Source organism: Camelina sativa, chromosome 11 (genome assembly GCF_000633955.1).
Source record: "Camelina sativa cultivar DH55 chromosome 11, Cs, whole genome shotgun sequence".
Taxonomy (NCBI): Eukaryota; Viridiplantae; Streptophyta; class Magnoliopsida; order Brassicales; family Brassicaceae; genus Camelina; species Camelina sativa.
The window spans coordinates 5,984,669-5,998,483 of record NC_025695.1 but is presented as its reverse complement, the minus strand read 5'-3'; the positions used below and the strand labels follow the sequence as shown (position 1 = coordinate 5,998,483).

The 13,815-nt window shown below is 38.4% G+C and overlaps 5 protein-coding genes across 7 annotated transcripts in view; 2 read left to right on the top strand and 3 right to left on the bottom strand.

The window, feature by feature from the left end:
- On the bottom strand, nt 20-2,743 carry LOC104721875 (protein DECREASED SIZE EXCLUSION LIMIT 1-like). 3 transcript variants are annotated; one of them, XM_010439949.2, is made up of 13 exons: nt 2,569-2,743; nt 2,408-2,470; nt 2,247-2,318; nt 2,107-2,163; nt 1,822-2,018; nt 1,611-1,669; nt 1,405-1,498; nt 1,169-1,235; nt 985-1,067; nt 803-894; nt 598-704; nt 393-456; nt 20-271 (listed from the first exon to the last, which is right to left on the bottom strand). In XM_010439949.2, exons 1-13 carry the CDS (start codon nt 2,670-2,672, stop codon nt 167-169), a joined length of 1,164 nt encoding a protein of 387 aa, XP_010438251.1. In that variant the 5' UTR covers nt 2,673-2,743; the 3' UTR covers nt 20-166. The 3 variants fall into 3 exon arrangements, with proteins under 3 accessions (XP_010438251.1, XP_019088718.1, XP_019088719.1); XM_019233173.1 differs by having other exon boundaries at nt 2,408-2,465; nt 2,569-2,668; XM_019233174.1 differs by having other exon boundaries at nt 2,408-2,484; nt 2,569-2,627.
- On the top strand, nt 2,895-3,618 carry LOC104721873 (putative oligosaccharyltransferase complex subunit CG9662). The gene has a single exon (XM_010439947.2). It carries the CDS (start codon nt 2,966-2,968, stop codon nt 3,497-3,499), a length of 534 nt encoding a protein of 177 aa, XP_010438249.1. The 5' UTR covers nt 2,895-2,965; the 3' UTR covers nt 3,500-3,618.
- Nucleotides 3,731-5,486, bottom strand: LOC104721874 (plant intracellular Ras-group-related LRR protein 7-like). Its single transcript, XM_010439948.2, has 3 exons — nt 5,220-5,486; nt 4,947-5,116; nt 3,731-4,846 (listed from the first exon to the last, which is right to left on the bottom strand). The coding sequence occupies exons 1-3, from the start codon at nt 5,484-5,486 to the stop codon at nt 4,162-4,164; spliced, it is 1,122 nt and encodes a 373-aa protein (XP_010438250.1). The 3' UTR covers nt 3,731-4,161.
- On the top strand, nt 6,134-9,434 carry LOC104721871 (choline monooxygenase, chloroplastic-like). The gene is made up of 10 exons (XM_010439945.2): nt 6,134-6,561; nt 6,648-6,693; nt 6,762-6,897; nt 6,996-7,070; nt 7,172-7,390; nt 7,473-7,568; nt 8,703-8,824; nt 8,903-8,996; nt 9,065-9,115; nt 9,184-9,434. Exons 1-10 carry the CDS (start codon nt 6,252-6,254, stop codon nt 9,316-9,318), a joined length of 1,284 nt encoding a protein of 427 aa, XP_010438247.1. The 5' UTR covers nt 6,134-6,251; the 3' UTR covers nt 9,319-9,434.
- The window catches only part of LOC104730333 (calcium-transporting ATPase 10, plasma membrane-type), a gene marked incomplete in the record, with an annotated part of 15,996 nt that continues 11,595 nt past the window's right edge, over nt 9,415-13,815 (bottom strand). Inside the window, 21 exon segments of the mRNA XM_019231767.1 lie at nt 9,415-9,638; nt 9,716-9,810; nt 9,924-10,015; nt 10,117-10,224; nt 10,306-10,434; nt 10,524-10,569; nt 10,671-10,771; nt 10,833-10,944; nt 11,067-11,119; nt 11,297-11,395; nt 11,492-11,608; nt 11,685-11,849; nt 11,959-12,018; nt 12,141-12,311; nt 12,536-12,646; nt 12,778-12,876; nt 12,961-13,023; nt 13,118-13,255; nt 13,398-13,481; nt 13,586-13,628; nt 13,785-13,815. Coding sequence (XP_019087312.1) covers nt 9,634-9,638; nt 9,716-9,810; nt 9,924-10,015; nt 10,117-10,224; nt 10,306-10,434; nt 10,524-10,569; nt 10,671-10,771; nt 10,833-10,944; nt 11,067-11,119; nt 11,297-11,395; nt 11,492-11,608; nt 11,685-11,849; nt 11,959-12,018; nt 12,141-12,311; nt 12,536-12,646; nt 12,778-12,876; nt 12,961-13,023; nt 13,118-13,255; nt 13,398-13,481; nt 13,586-13,628; nt 13,785-13,815 — 1,922 coding nt within the window.

Below are 13,815 nucleotides of genomic sequence, written 5' to 3'. Positions count from 1 at the left end.
AGATACACCAAACTACGCGTTGTTTGATTTTTCCTTTTCTCATAAAACAAAAACGGCAGAACGTGCGAGTTTTGTAACAAATCAGAATAAACACCAAAACAAAACAGAATATACTCTACTCTCTATTATTCATTCATTTGTTTGTTCTCTTGATGACAGACAGAGATCAAAGAGATTTTTGGGGAGGATAGAGTTTCCAGAGAGCAACAGTTGCATCATCAGATGCAGACGCCATCAGCTCACAGTCAGGCGAGTATGATACCGCGTTGCACTGCAAACAAACACATGAAAGCATCAAATACGATATTCAGACTCTCTTAACTGTTGCACCAGTTGATAAGAGAGTAATAATACTAATATACAAAGTCTGAGACTGAGAAATATTCACATACCGTTGCTCGGTGGTACTTTAGTATAGCTAGAGCATTTCCTTTGCGGTAATTATAGACCCTTACTCTGTTTCCAAATATATGTACCAAACAGGAGAAGAGCTTTTAGTCCTTACTCATTATAGTTAAAAGTTAAAACTAGTTGAAAGATCAACGGAAGGTGTTTTGGAGGCCAAATCTTGATAATAACAACTGATTCAATGCTAACCTGTGGTCCCAACCAGCCGTGGCTGCAATTTTCCCATCGGGTCGGATTGAGGTGCCCGATACACCAGGCCTTTCCAAAGTAATCTCTTTCCTCATTGTACAAGAACCCTTTACACATATAACAACAACATTCATGGAATCGGTATCAGACTATAGCTTTATAGTGATCACACAAGTGCATCCTCTCTGGCAGATGTCAAACTTACAGTGGAATGGTTGAGATTATACATCACAATTTTGTCATCTGCCCCTGCTGAGATACCTCCATCACATGATGATGCCACACTAAGACTCAAAACTGCATGAAGAAGACAATAAATAAAGTGAAAAAAAAAAGCAGGAACAACAATTTAAGAAAAAAATCGAAAATAGAGGATGGGAACAAGACCTGGCTCTGAATGAAACTTCACACTTGTTAAAGGAATCATAGCATTACGTATATCCCAAAGCAGCGTGGAACCATCCTCATAACTGCATAAGTTTGGTATACACCACCCATAATAAAAACAAAGTATAAAAATCTAGGGCATTGTCTTTCTTGATTAATTAACAGCTTTGGAAAGAGAGCATACCCAGCTAAGACATGTAAGAAACCCTGTGATTCAGGAGGGCAAAATAATTGAACAGCCATACACATTCCTACAGATGACCAATTTACCACCTTAATGAGAGCATTTTAAGCAAAGTTCAAAGGTGAACTGATCAATGCATGCTAGTTTTCACGATATTATTGACGGGGGAAAACATCAATTTTAACAAGAAATGGAATTATGAAAGATCTCATAGAAAGAACAAGATGAGCTTGTACCTCTTGCTTTCGTAGAATCATTAGGGGAATTGTCAGGGCTGGCTTGAGGAAGTTGTATGATCTTGTCTCCCGTATTCAGATCCCATATCTCTACCTTTACGGATGAACCAAGTCAGAAGAATGAAAACAGGAAACCAAGAAAGCGAGAAGAAAGAATTATATGGGGATGTTATCCAATACAACAAACTATATGATTTTCTAGATACCTCAGAAGGTTGCTGCCCTGCTACTGCTACATAAGTGGTACCTTCGGCATGATCTCGACCTGTTATTGTCAAATTCGTGGCAAATCTTAAGGTGTTCAAATTAATGGAGACCAACGATTGTACATTTTCAGTGACAATCTGTATGGCATCAGTTCAAACCGAAACCAGTATCAGGAACAAAGAATTTCCAGCCAACCTAAGTAAAACATACCCTGAAGCAGACCAGAGTCATCAACAGATCTTTCACTTTCATCTGTAGATTGAACATCACGTGTGTCTCCAGCATCCGGCTCATTAGAATCTTCTGACTGAACTCCAGCATCTTTAATAAGAGAAGTCGTAGGCTTCTTAACAAGAGAGAAGTTGCAAAAATGATAGGCGCTTGTATTGAGTATAAGTAATGGGTCTCTGCAAAGCATTTGACGAGAATCATTGGTTATAGTTCAATAGCAACAGAATGCATAAACAGTTGAAAAAGGGAGAGACTCATATCCACCTTGATAGACCACCATCTTCAATATCCCAACACTTAACAGTTCCGTCTCTGCCTTGGCTATAAACCATAACAGTAACTAGTTTCAGGTTTTCCGGAAATAGATGACGATTGAGTATAAAAGCATTATTGCTTCCATTTACCTGATAATCTTGTTCTCTCCTAACCAGGGACTAGCTGCTACAGCTAAAACCCCATGTGCTCTACTATGTGCACTACAAATCAGAAACAGAACAATGAGCTATAACCAGGAGGGATAGTTCATTATGACAAAACAATGAACTTGAAAAGCAAAAATACAAACCAAGCAGAAGAAACTGCACGATGCTGAAGTGTATCCCAAACCCTCAACTCTCCATCAGCTGAACTGGAGAAACAAAGCTTCAATTTTGCACCAAATCATTAAAAATAAAAAACAACACATGACTCGAGAATTGAGCTCAAGTGGGAGAAGACTAAATATACCCAGTGAAAAGCAGAGATTTTGATGGATGGAACGAAACGTCCATAACCGAGTGACGGTGCCCTCTAAGCACCGCCACCGGATCAGGCGGTGGTCTCTTGCTCATCTCCGTCGTAACTTCAACACAGAACCAAAAAAAACCTTGTAAATTGTAATAGAGAAGAAACCAACACCAAGAAAGAGAAAGCCTTTAAAACTCCGTGTCGTTTAATGTTAAACTTCGTTATCTTAAAAAACGGCATAACGTTCTAGCTTACTTTAATGAAACGGTAAAACAATCCATTTGACGGATAAAAATATCCAAGTTTCCAAACAAACCAACAAACTCTCAAACTGCTTCTTCAAGACAAAAAAAAGGAAGGGAGAGTGAAGAGCTGAGTTCTGAAGAATCCGATTCAAATGGCTCCGAGATCCGATTCACAAAACCTAACCACCGGCTCCGGCGCCGGAACAACAACATCTGATGAATCGTCAATCGATCCGATCTTCCACATTCTCCGTATCATCCCATTCTCCTTCCTCCGTCCGCCACGTCTTCGTCTCAAGCTCCCATCCTTCACACTCCCATCGCCGATGACTGTATTCTCACTGATTCTCCTAACTTACTTCCTCGTCATCTCTGGATTCATCTACGACGTGATCGTCGAGCCACCAGGTATCGGATCAACCCAGGATCCCATCACCGGGTCAGTACGACCCGTCGTGTTCATGCCGGGTCGGGTCAATGGGCAATACATCATAGAAGGTCTATCCTCGGGGTTCATGTTCGTGCTCGGTGGGATTGGGATCATAATGATGGATCTGGCATTGGATAAGAATCGAGCTAAGAGTGTTAAATCATCTTATGCTACTGCTGGGATCTCGTCTATTGTGATTGCTTATGTTATGAGTATGCTCTTCATTCGCATTAAGATCCCTGGCTATCTCCGTTAGAGGGTTTAGATTGCTTTTCACTTTTTTGTTATGTAATTGGAATATTGGATCTTTAGTTTAAGTTTATGTGTTTCTTGTTTGATAATGATAAATTCAGATATGAATTTTAGTAATCTGAAGCTGCATTGCTTTGATTTCTCAATCTTATTCAACACAACCAATAAAGTAGAGATTTTTTAAGTTGGGTTTGTTGCTTCAGGTGTTGAATAAGGGTTTGTCAAGGCCTGCAAAGGTGCAGCTTCCTTAAACTCTGTTTCTTGTGTCAAAAGATCAATTTTTGTGGTGTAAACTTTGATGCATGATTCTTTTAAACTATTGATAGAGAGTTCTTGATTGTGGAAGCCGGTCAAAAAATTTCTTGGAATGAATTGTCCTGAAACTGAAACTGGTGTTGTGTTGTATCTCTTACGGTCGTTACCAGCATAGATCTTGAACTTTCACTAAAGTCTCAAAGTATGATGAAGGCATGAGAATAGATATGGAAGGAGAGACTTAGTTATTGGGGGTCAAAATTGTTGTTTATAATCTTTAGTACATGATTTACAATAAGAAGTTATGAAATCTGAATGCGGCGTATTTACATATTCTTTATACATTTAGTGATGAATTAAAAGTAAATGGTCGAAAGATCTGCAAAATTGTGGTTACTGTGTGCGTTGTATTTATCTGCTGAAATAGGTTCTTGGGGAAAAGAGACGTCGAGGTGAGCACATTACAGGAAACTTGGTCGAAGCTAGGATATCAATGGGGCGGTACTCGGGCATGATGAGCCCTTCTCTCTCTTCCCTGGCCCAAGCCCTTGATCTGCCATTGAATGTTCCATACTTGACCAATTTACGGAATCCCCATGTCTTCTTCTTTGCTGCCATGTTCACCAATTTACCATTCATCTTCTGGCTCAGATACTCTCTCACCGCCTGCAAGCTCTGCTCCACAACCTCAATGGGTGGGGAAACGAGCGGGTTTCCCTCGGCACTCAGCTTCCTCAGCCGCCTCATGCATCCAATGGACTCAGGCAACACTGTTATCCTGTTGTAGCTGATATCCAGCTCGAGGAGGTTCAGGAGAAGACCGATAGAAGATGGAAGAGCAGAAAGATACTGGAAGTTCTGACTTACATTGAGGATCTCGAGGTTGATGAGGTTCTCGAGGTCCTCAGGGAGGATCATAAGGCAATTAAGACGAGCATCGAGGATACGCAGGGAAGTGAGGTAGGTAATGGAGTTTGGCAGGATAATGAGCTTGTTTGAGTTGACACAGAGCTTCCTCAGATTGGTTAGTTCTAACCCTATGTTGTCTGGTAATCTAACCAGCTCGTTGAAATTGGCGTTTAGCTCTTCGAGTGACCTGGGAAATAAAACAGAGGAATCAGTCATCATCATCATCATCATCATATATGATGGTGTGGTTCAGATTTGAGTTTTTAGTCAATGTTTGATGTGTGAACCTGCAATTTTGAATAGTTTTGGGGAGGGAAACAAGAAAGTTGCCGGAGACATTAAGGATCTTGAGCTTAGAGAGACAACCAATGGAGTTTGGAAGAGCTTTGATCTGGTTTGAGTGAATATCTAATGCTATCAAGTTGAGTAATCTCGCTGTTAGAGATTCTGGTATTTTCTGTTATCATGTAAAGACACAAACCCCAAAACAGAACATTAGAAACATATAGTTATCTGTATATGTAGACACACATGTGAAGTCAATGAGTGTAGTATGTAACCTTGATATGATTGTTGGAGAGATCAAGCTTGCAAATATTTGCCAAATTGAGGGAAGGATTTGGGAGAGACTGTAATGCCATGCCACTCAAATTCATAACCTCTAGTCTCTCTTCATCGTCTTCATTGTATGATGGTGACTTTGGTGAAGAAGAAGGTGAAATGGGTGATGATGGTGGTGATGTCCTCAAGTCCACCATCATCATTGTCATCATGTGATCCTTTTGTCCATGCAATTGCTGATACTGATATGCATCTTCGCATATCATGATGGTTTATAAATGTGTTTTGTAGGTTTATATATGAGTATATTATGGAGGAAGAAGATGACAAATGGTGAAATGAGTGATTCTTTTTCTGATTATGATGGCAACACATATATGTAGAGACAAAAGAGGCTTAAAGAGATGTATGGATGATAAAACTCTAGTGGGAAATTTCAAGGAAATGAATATTTTTCGGAAAGTTAATGATTTTGTAATTCAGTAAAAAAAAGAAAGGTGATTAGCTGATTAAGGAGAGAGAGTCATGCGTTGCCGAGTTTTTTCTTAACACCTGATCATTAATATGTTCAGCTACCCGCAAATCACTCATAAGTAGTATTTTTTTTTTTTTTATAAGCAAACAAGAAATAAATAAGCAAAACCATTAGGAAAATATATAAGATTATGGGCAAAATATAATTACTAGATGATAAAAGTACAAACTATAGGTAAAAATTTAGTCACCCAATTAAATAGATGATAATTGCAATTTTTTTTAAAAAAAAATTGTCGATACTCAATTGTATTTTTTTTTTTTTTTATTTTGGGCTAAAAAAAGAAGTAAAAAAATTGATAGAAATAATATATGAAATAGACTTTGCTCTAAATCTTTTATTTGTTTCATAATGAGAGTCCGAAAATTAACAAATCGAAATTTGTGGGGGTGAAAACAGAATTAATCAAAAATACTGATGCCACTTGTAAAAATAACTCCGAAGTAAAGCTCCGGTTAGTTTAGACAGCCATCGGAATTAAAAAGAACCGCCGGAGATGACAACGATGATGATGATCAGGTCAACGGCGACTTTGAAGGAATATTTAACACCGACGCTAAAATCCACCAAAGGAAATTTCAGTTCTCATGGTGAATTTGGCGTTTCAGTCTCTCAATTTAGTCGGAGAAGATATCTCAGTCCGAGCAGAGTCTTCGCCGTTTCAGATATCAATAAGCTCGTGACGGAGTTTGATCCGAAGATTCCGTTGGAGAGAGCATCTACTCCGCCGAGCTCGTGGTACACTGATCCTCAATTCTACAGTTACGAGCTCGATCGTGTCTTCTATGGAGGATGGCAAGCCGTAGGTTAGTAAAAAAAAATTCACACTTACACTTAGTTAGTTAGTTAAATGTTTCTGTAAAGTTTGTTACTTTGCCACTTCATATGTCAGGATACTCTGATCAGATTAAAGAGAGTCGTGACTTCTTCACTGGGAGGTAAGTAAACCATGTACAGATCAGATTGTTCTATGTCAGTCTTGTTCAATATGTATGACTTGGTGCAGGCTTGGGGGTGTAGAATATGTTGTGTGTAGAGATGATAATGGAAAGATTCATGCTTTTCATAATGTATGTTCTCACCATGCTTCTATTTTGGCGTCTGGAAATGGGAAAAAGTCTTGTTTTGTCTGCCCTTATCATGTAAGCTCCTTTAGAGGCTTGAAGCCTTTACTCTATATGATGATTATGCAGTGAATGAATACGGTTTTTTCGTCTTATTATGTCATTCTTTGTGGCAGGGATGGACGTATAGCTTGAGTGGGTCGCTTGTCAAAGCTACTAGAATGACTGGGATAGAGAACTTTGCTTTAAATGTATGGCATGTTGTTTAGATATAAGCATTGTGGTCTTTCACTTTTTTTTTGAAAGGACGGAAGAGTTTTGAATTTTCTTACTTGACTGTTTGAGGAAACAGGAAATGGGACTTAAACCTCTACGAGTGGCTGTCTGGGGACCTTTTGTTCTCCTCAAGGTAACTCAAGCCACATCGAGGAAAGGAGAAGATGAGAGTGATGATGCATTAGTGGCATCAGAATGGCTTGGGACTTCTGTGGGAAGGTTGAGCGAAGGTGGAGTTGATTCCCCGCTTAGTTTCATTTGCAGACGCGAATACACTATGGATTGTAATTGGAAGGTGAAATCTTGTTCTGACTATATACTCTTTTTAAACAACAGAACTACAAAAACTGATGATGGATCACTGAAAACATTTTCAGGTTTTCTGTGATAACTACTTAGATGGTGGGTATCATGTACCATATGCACATAAAGGTTTGATGTCAGGTCTCAATCTCGAAACCTATTCTACAACGGTATATTCATTTTGCTGAATACGAGCTACTGTCAGACTCGGACTTCCAATGCATGATTCTATTCTCTAGTTTGTTGGCTTGTGATGGACTTACTGTTTTAAGATATCAGATATTCGAAAAGGTTAGTATCCAAGAATGTGGAGGTGGTTCCAAGGCTGGCGAAGATGGTTTTGATAGGCTTGGATCTCAAGCTCTTTATGCTTTTGTCTACCCAAATTTCATGATANTGTAGAATATGTTGTGTGTAGAGATGATAATGGAAAGATTCATGCTTTTCATAATGTATGTTCTCACCATGCTTCTATTTTGGCGTCTGGAAATGGGAAAAAGTCTTGTTTTGTCTGCCCTTATCATGTAAGCTCCTTTAGAGGCTTGAAGCCTTTACTCTATATGATGATTATGCAGTGAATGAATACGGTTTTTTCGTCTTATTATGTCATTCTTTGTGGCAGGGATGGACGTATAGCTTGAGTGGGTCGCTTGTCAAAGCTACTAGAATGACTGGGATAGAGAACTTTGCTTTAAATGTATGGCATGTTGTTTAGATATAAGCATTGTGGTCTTTCACTTTTTTTTTGAAAGGACGGAAGAGTTTTGAATTTTCTTACTTGACTGTTTGAGGAAACAGGAAATGGGACTTAAACCTCTACGAGTGGCTGTCTGGGGACCTTTTGTTCTCCTCAAGGTAACTCAAGCCACATCGAGGAAAGGAGAAGATGAGAGTGATGATGCATTAGTGGCATCAGAATGGCTTGGGACTTCTGTGGGAAGGTTGAGCGAAGGTGGAGTTGATTCCCCGCTTAGTTTCATTTGCAGACGCGAATACACTATGGATTGTAATTGGAAGGTGAAATCTTGTTCTGACTATATACTCTTTTTAAACAACAGAACTACAAAAACTGATGATGGATCACTGAAAACATTTTCAGGTTTTCTGTGATAACTACTTAGATGGTGGGTATCATGTACCATATGCACATAAAGGTTTGATGTCAGGTCTCAATCTCGAAACCTATTCTACAACGGTATATTCATTTTGCTGAATACGAGCTACTGTCAGACTCGGACTTCCAATGCATGATTCTATTCTCTAGTTTGTTGGCTTGTGATGGACTTACTGTTTTAAGATATCAGATATTCGAAAAGGTTAGTATCCAAGAATGTGGAGGTGGTTCCAAGGCTGGCGAAGATGGTTTTGATAGGCTTGGATCTCAAGCTCTTTATGCTTTTGTCTACCCAAATTTCATGATAAATAGGTAAAATATACATCAACTCAATTGCTCAGCTCATCGCTAAGTGACTTTACTCACTCTTGTGGATGTTATGTTTGAAAGGTATGGACCTTGGATGGACACGAATCTAGTGGTACCATTAGGACCAAGGAGATGCAAAGTCATCTTCGACTATTTTCTTGATCCTTCTTTAAAGGTAAAACAGCAGACACAATATATCTCAGGCCTGTATAGCAATCTTTAAAATCTTCTTTTGGCTTTAAGGATGATGAAGCTTTTATCAAGAGAAGTTTGGAAGAAAGCGACAAAGTTCAGGTACGAGAATGAATGACTCTCATTATGCCGAGAAATAGTTAATGGAACGTGTACGGTTGGTGTATCAGATGGAAGATGTTGTGTTGTGTGAGAGTGTTCAAAGGGGTCTCGAATCTCAGGCCTATGACAAAGGAAGATATACTCTTGTGGAGAAGCCAATGCACCACTTCCATTGTTTGTTACATCAGAATCTCAAACTTTGAAACTCTAGTCTCCAGATAGTTACTTGTAACATATATGTATATATGCATGCATTTATGTGAATATTCTACAGCTGTATTCTCTCTAAAGCAAGTATAAAATGAAGCCTCCTTGTGTAGAGACTTAGCATTTAAGGATTAAGGTAACAGGATTAACAACAACTAAACAAAAATAGGTATATATTTCATTTGTTTGATTTTAAAACGAAGAAGCCGTCTGCGAAAATACTGAGAGACTAAGAGAGTAAAAGTATTCACAAGTTGGATACCACTAACCCACCTTAGGTATTTAACCGCTTTCTCTTTTCAAACTAATTATTAACCTGAATCAATAGAAAAAAAGCTTTAGATGCGTTTAATGGCTTGTCTATAGCGAAGGAAAGGTAACTACTTTAACTACCTGATGAGTTCCTTCTCCACCGGTTTATTCTAAAGTATTGGCTGACTGGAGTTTCTGGAACCGGTATCAATTTTCCGATTACCGCCAAAGGCCAACTGGTTATATAACATAAAACAAAATCTACCTGGTAAGTTTATGAAAAAATGTATCTACTAGTTCTTGTTTTCACCTAATCAAAACTCTTTGATGACAAAGTTAACAAACAAACCTGACGGAACCGATTCCAACCGAGACGAGCCACATCTTCCAATCAAGCTTAGTCGTTGAGGCAAATGTTCCAAGGAACTCGACAATGACTACCTATTAAACAGTAAACAACAAGCAATAAAACGGTATGTTAATGTCTCAGATGTACAAAAAAAAAAGTTACTTGGAGGAACAGAAGAGGAAGAATTGAGTACCTGGAGCACAATGGTGATACAGATGATGCCCACAAAAAGGTGATTCCTGAGAACTCCACGGAAAATGTTTATTTCATCTGGCTTCCGTGCGTTGAACTCGTTGAAGATCTAACAAATTTATACATCAGTTTGCTTTCTGCTGTGCCCAAGCTTTTATTATTATTATACAGAGGACTCAATATCTTTTACCTGGCAGATGACAAACGCATTGAAGATAACGGTATTCTTCACTTTCTCTGGGTTTTTGTGACTCTTCAGATGAAGGATACTTATTCCCTCGAAATTGAGGATTAACAAGACTGTCACTTGGTACATCGCCTAATGATATGCAAAACATTTAGAACCCAGAAAAGGCTTAACCATTGTGATTTTTAGAGAACTAGAGTAAGAAGAAGAAGATAGCTTACTTGTATAAACAAATTTCTCCACATGATATTTGTGATGAGAGGTTCTCTGAGAGCAAAAGATAAATATAATTATGTACAAATTGAAGAGAAACTATGATCACCATGCAAGACTTAACATGCTTTCTCAAGTCAAATAAGAAGAGGTACCTTCTGCCAACAGGAGATCGATCCATCAAGTGATCGGTTGGTGGTTCAGTGGCTAAAGCAAGAGCCCCAAGAGTATCCATTATAAGATTGACCCAGAGAAGCTACAAAGACAGGGGAGAAGACTCTTTACCGACATGGAACTATTTGTTTACAAGTGAATACTTTTGTGTGGATTATAAAGAAGNGGAAAGAAGCAAATGAGATCTCTACGGACCTTGACTCCAGCTTGTTGACATAGTAAAACTGAATTTTTGACACCTGGGCGACAAGGATCCTACAATGTGTTGGCAGATAAAAATACTTCAATGAATGGCCATCTGGTATAAAGAACCACATTAAGGCAGATCACAAGACTATTCTAAATGGAAAGGAGAACTCGGAATACGGGATGCTTACCTTAATACCAACGATAGCCAACAANCATACACAGATCGACCCCAACGGACAACCTATAGGAATCAGATTACTTAAATGGAATCCTATTCAGGATAAATAAAAGATCATAAATACCCCCAAAGGAGAACATTTGAAATTTCTGAGGAAATAATTCCAAAAGTATTATGCAACAGAAAATGAAGCTTACTTTATAAAAAAAATTAAATCCCTTGGTTTCCAAGGATACCAACCTTCACAACGGATTCAAAGTTGTCATCCAAGATAATGATGTCTGACTTTTCCTTTGCAACTTCGGTGCCTTGAATACCCATAGCGAGTCCTATATCTGCCTGAAATTCAGGGGACAAAACAGAAAGTGTGATCCTCAATATCAACAGTGTTTTTTAAAGGTTACATGTCTGAGGTCGACATAAAAAATATTGAACCTCGTGCAGTGCAGGAGCATCATTGGTTCCATCACCAGTCACAGCCACGACGTGTCCCCTTCTCTTCAGCGATTGTACAAGAAGAAGTTTGTCATTGGGTGATGATCTACCCATTACCTTCAAGTTCATCAACAATGTCAGGTACCATTAAATAACTGTCTTCAATCTTAAACCTAAATCATAAGGCTCTTACAGATATCTCTTCACAAATCCTATCTCTTTCTTCTTCTGAAAAGGATCGAAATACTTTTCCTTCAATCAGATTAGGCTCACTAGCATCAGAGTCTGAAGCTAATATACCGCATTCCAATGCAATTGCTTTGGCAGTCTGAATGTTATCACCCGTCACCATACGAACCTGAGGCCAATAATGGAAATTAGAAGCCTATACGCCCATGAACGGAGGAGTCTAGAATATCTATGAAGAGAAACCATCAGGGAAAGAAGCAAATGAGATCTCTACGGACCTTGACTCCAGCTTGTTGACATAGTAAAACTGAATTTTTGACACCTGGGCGACAAGGATCCTACAATGTGTTGGCAGATAAAAATACTTCAATGAATGGCCATCTGGTATAAAGAACCACATTAAGGCAGATCACAAGACTATTCTAAATGGAAAGGAGAACTCGGAATACGGGATGCTTACCTTAATACCAACGATAGCCAACAATACAAGATCATCCTCAGGTAATACCCATCTAGAAAGTTGCTCGTCATCAGTTGGAATCTTGTCCACTTCAAATTTTCTGAAGGCAATTGCAACACAACGCAGACTCCTTGCAGCCATATCATTGATAGCATCTATTAAGCCAGCCATCTGAAAGAACAAGACTTTTCATAAGAAAAAACATGTACTTTCCATTAAGACTCGCATTACCAAATCTGGCACTGATTTGGGATACAAAGGTTTAATAGCGTAAATATAAGAGTAAAAACTGACTTGGACTTGCAGTAAGAAAACGGTCTTGATTCAAGACACAATGATAAGTTAAACTTTGAACACATATTATTATATCATGAAAGAGAGACATAATTACTGACCTTCTCTTCACTCATATCTACAAAACTCTCATTATCATCCATATATTGTGTGCAGGAACCCAAAACAATTTCGGCAGCACCTTTCCAGTGAACATGGACACTCGAATCTGACTGAAATTGAATTAGAAGTTTGTTATGATGGTGATTAACAAGTGGAAACAACCATAAGTGAGAAACCAAAAACAAAGCAAAAGATCTACGAAAACATTGTTGAGAAAATGAAAAAAAAATGAGAACGTTACTGATTTCACTGCTACGCCTCCCCGTTTCTTCTCTGAATTGAATGGATAAAATTGTACAGCAGAAGATTCAGACTTAAGAGCATCGAAATCCATTCCTAACTGCACAGCTTATCAAAATATAAAAAGATAAGTTCTCCTCACCGCTATAAAACTGGAAACAGAAAATGTAGCTGAAAAATAAACCTTTATCGCCCAATTAAGAATTGCTCTTTCTGTCGGAGATCCAGAAACCTGAATCTCACCACTCTGTCATCAGCAAAACATACACATTATTACATTATATAAGCTGAGTAGAAACCAAACAGGAAATCAGTAAAGATCCAAAGAATTTTAATCCTACTTCAGATCGGAAGACACTGCCGGTTGTATTATGAGCAATTCCTTCAACAAGTATGGATGTAAAAGCAGATGGCAATTTTGTGCTGCTGTCCGGAGGATCCATCTTTTGGAACCCAGCATAACACTCAACAACAGTCATCTGAGAAAAGAGAAAGTATTAGGGGACTCGCTTGTTCGGCACAAAATTTAAAATAGCAAAAGCTCACAACTAGGAGAGCCTGTGGTAAATGTTAGTGTGTTAGCAATAGCAAATACAGAAAGAAGTTAGCATTAAGATTCACCTCGTTTAAGGTCAAAGTTCCAGTCTTATCACTGCAAATTGTTGTTGCAGACCCCATGGTCTCACAAGCAGAAAGCCTACGCACCTGAAATTAAAATTTGTTTTTAAGTTGCAAGCAACATTCACATAATATATTTTGAATTCCTTTTCAAGCAAACTATTTAGACCCAAAATTTAAAATATACATACCAAAGCTTTATCTGCCATCATTTTTCTCATGGAATACGCAAGACTGCCAGTAAGAAGTAAAAAAGATCAGTGAGAAATTTTTTTACAGCAGATCCATCAACATCTATAAAGTTTGACCACGTTATAACAGAATCCTTTCCAACTCTGAAGGCCAATTGCTATTATTAAAATATGTATATAGAAGAGACAAAAGACTTACGTCAAGGTAACAGCCAACGGAAGCCCTTCAG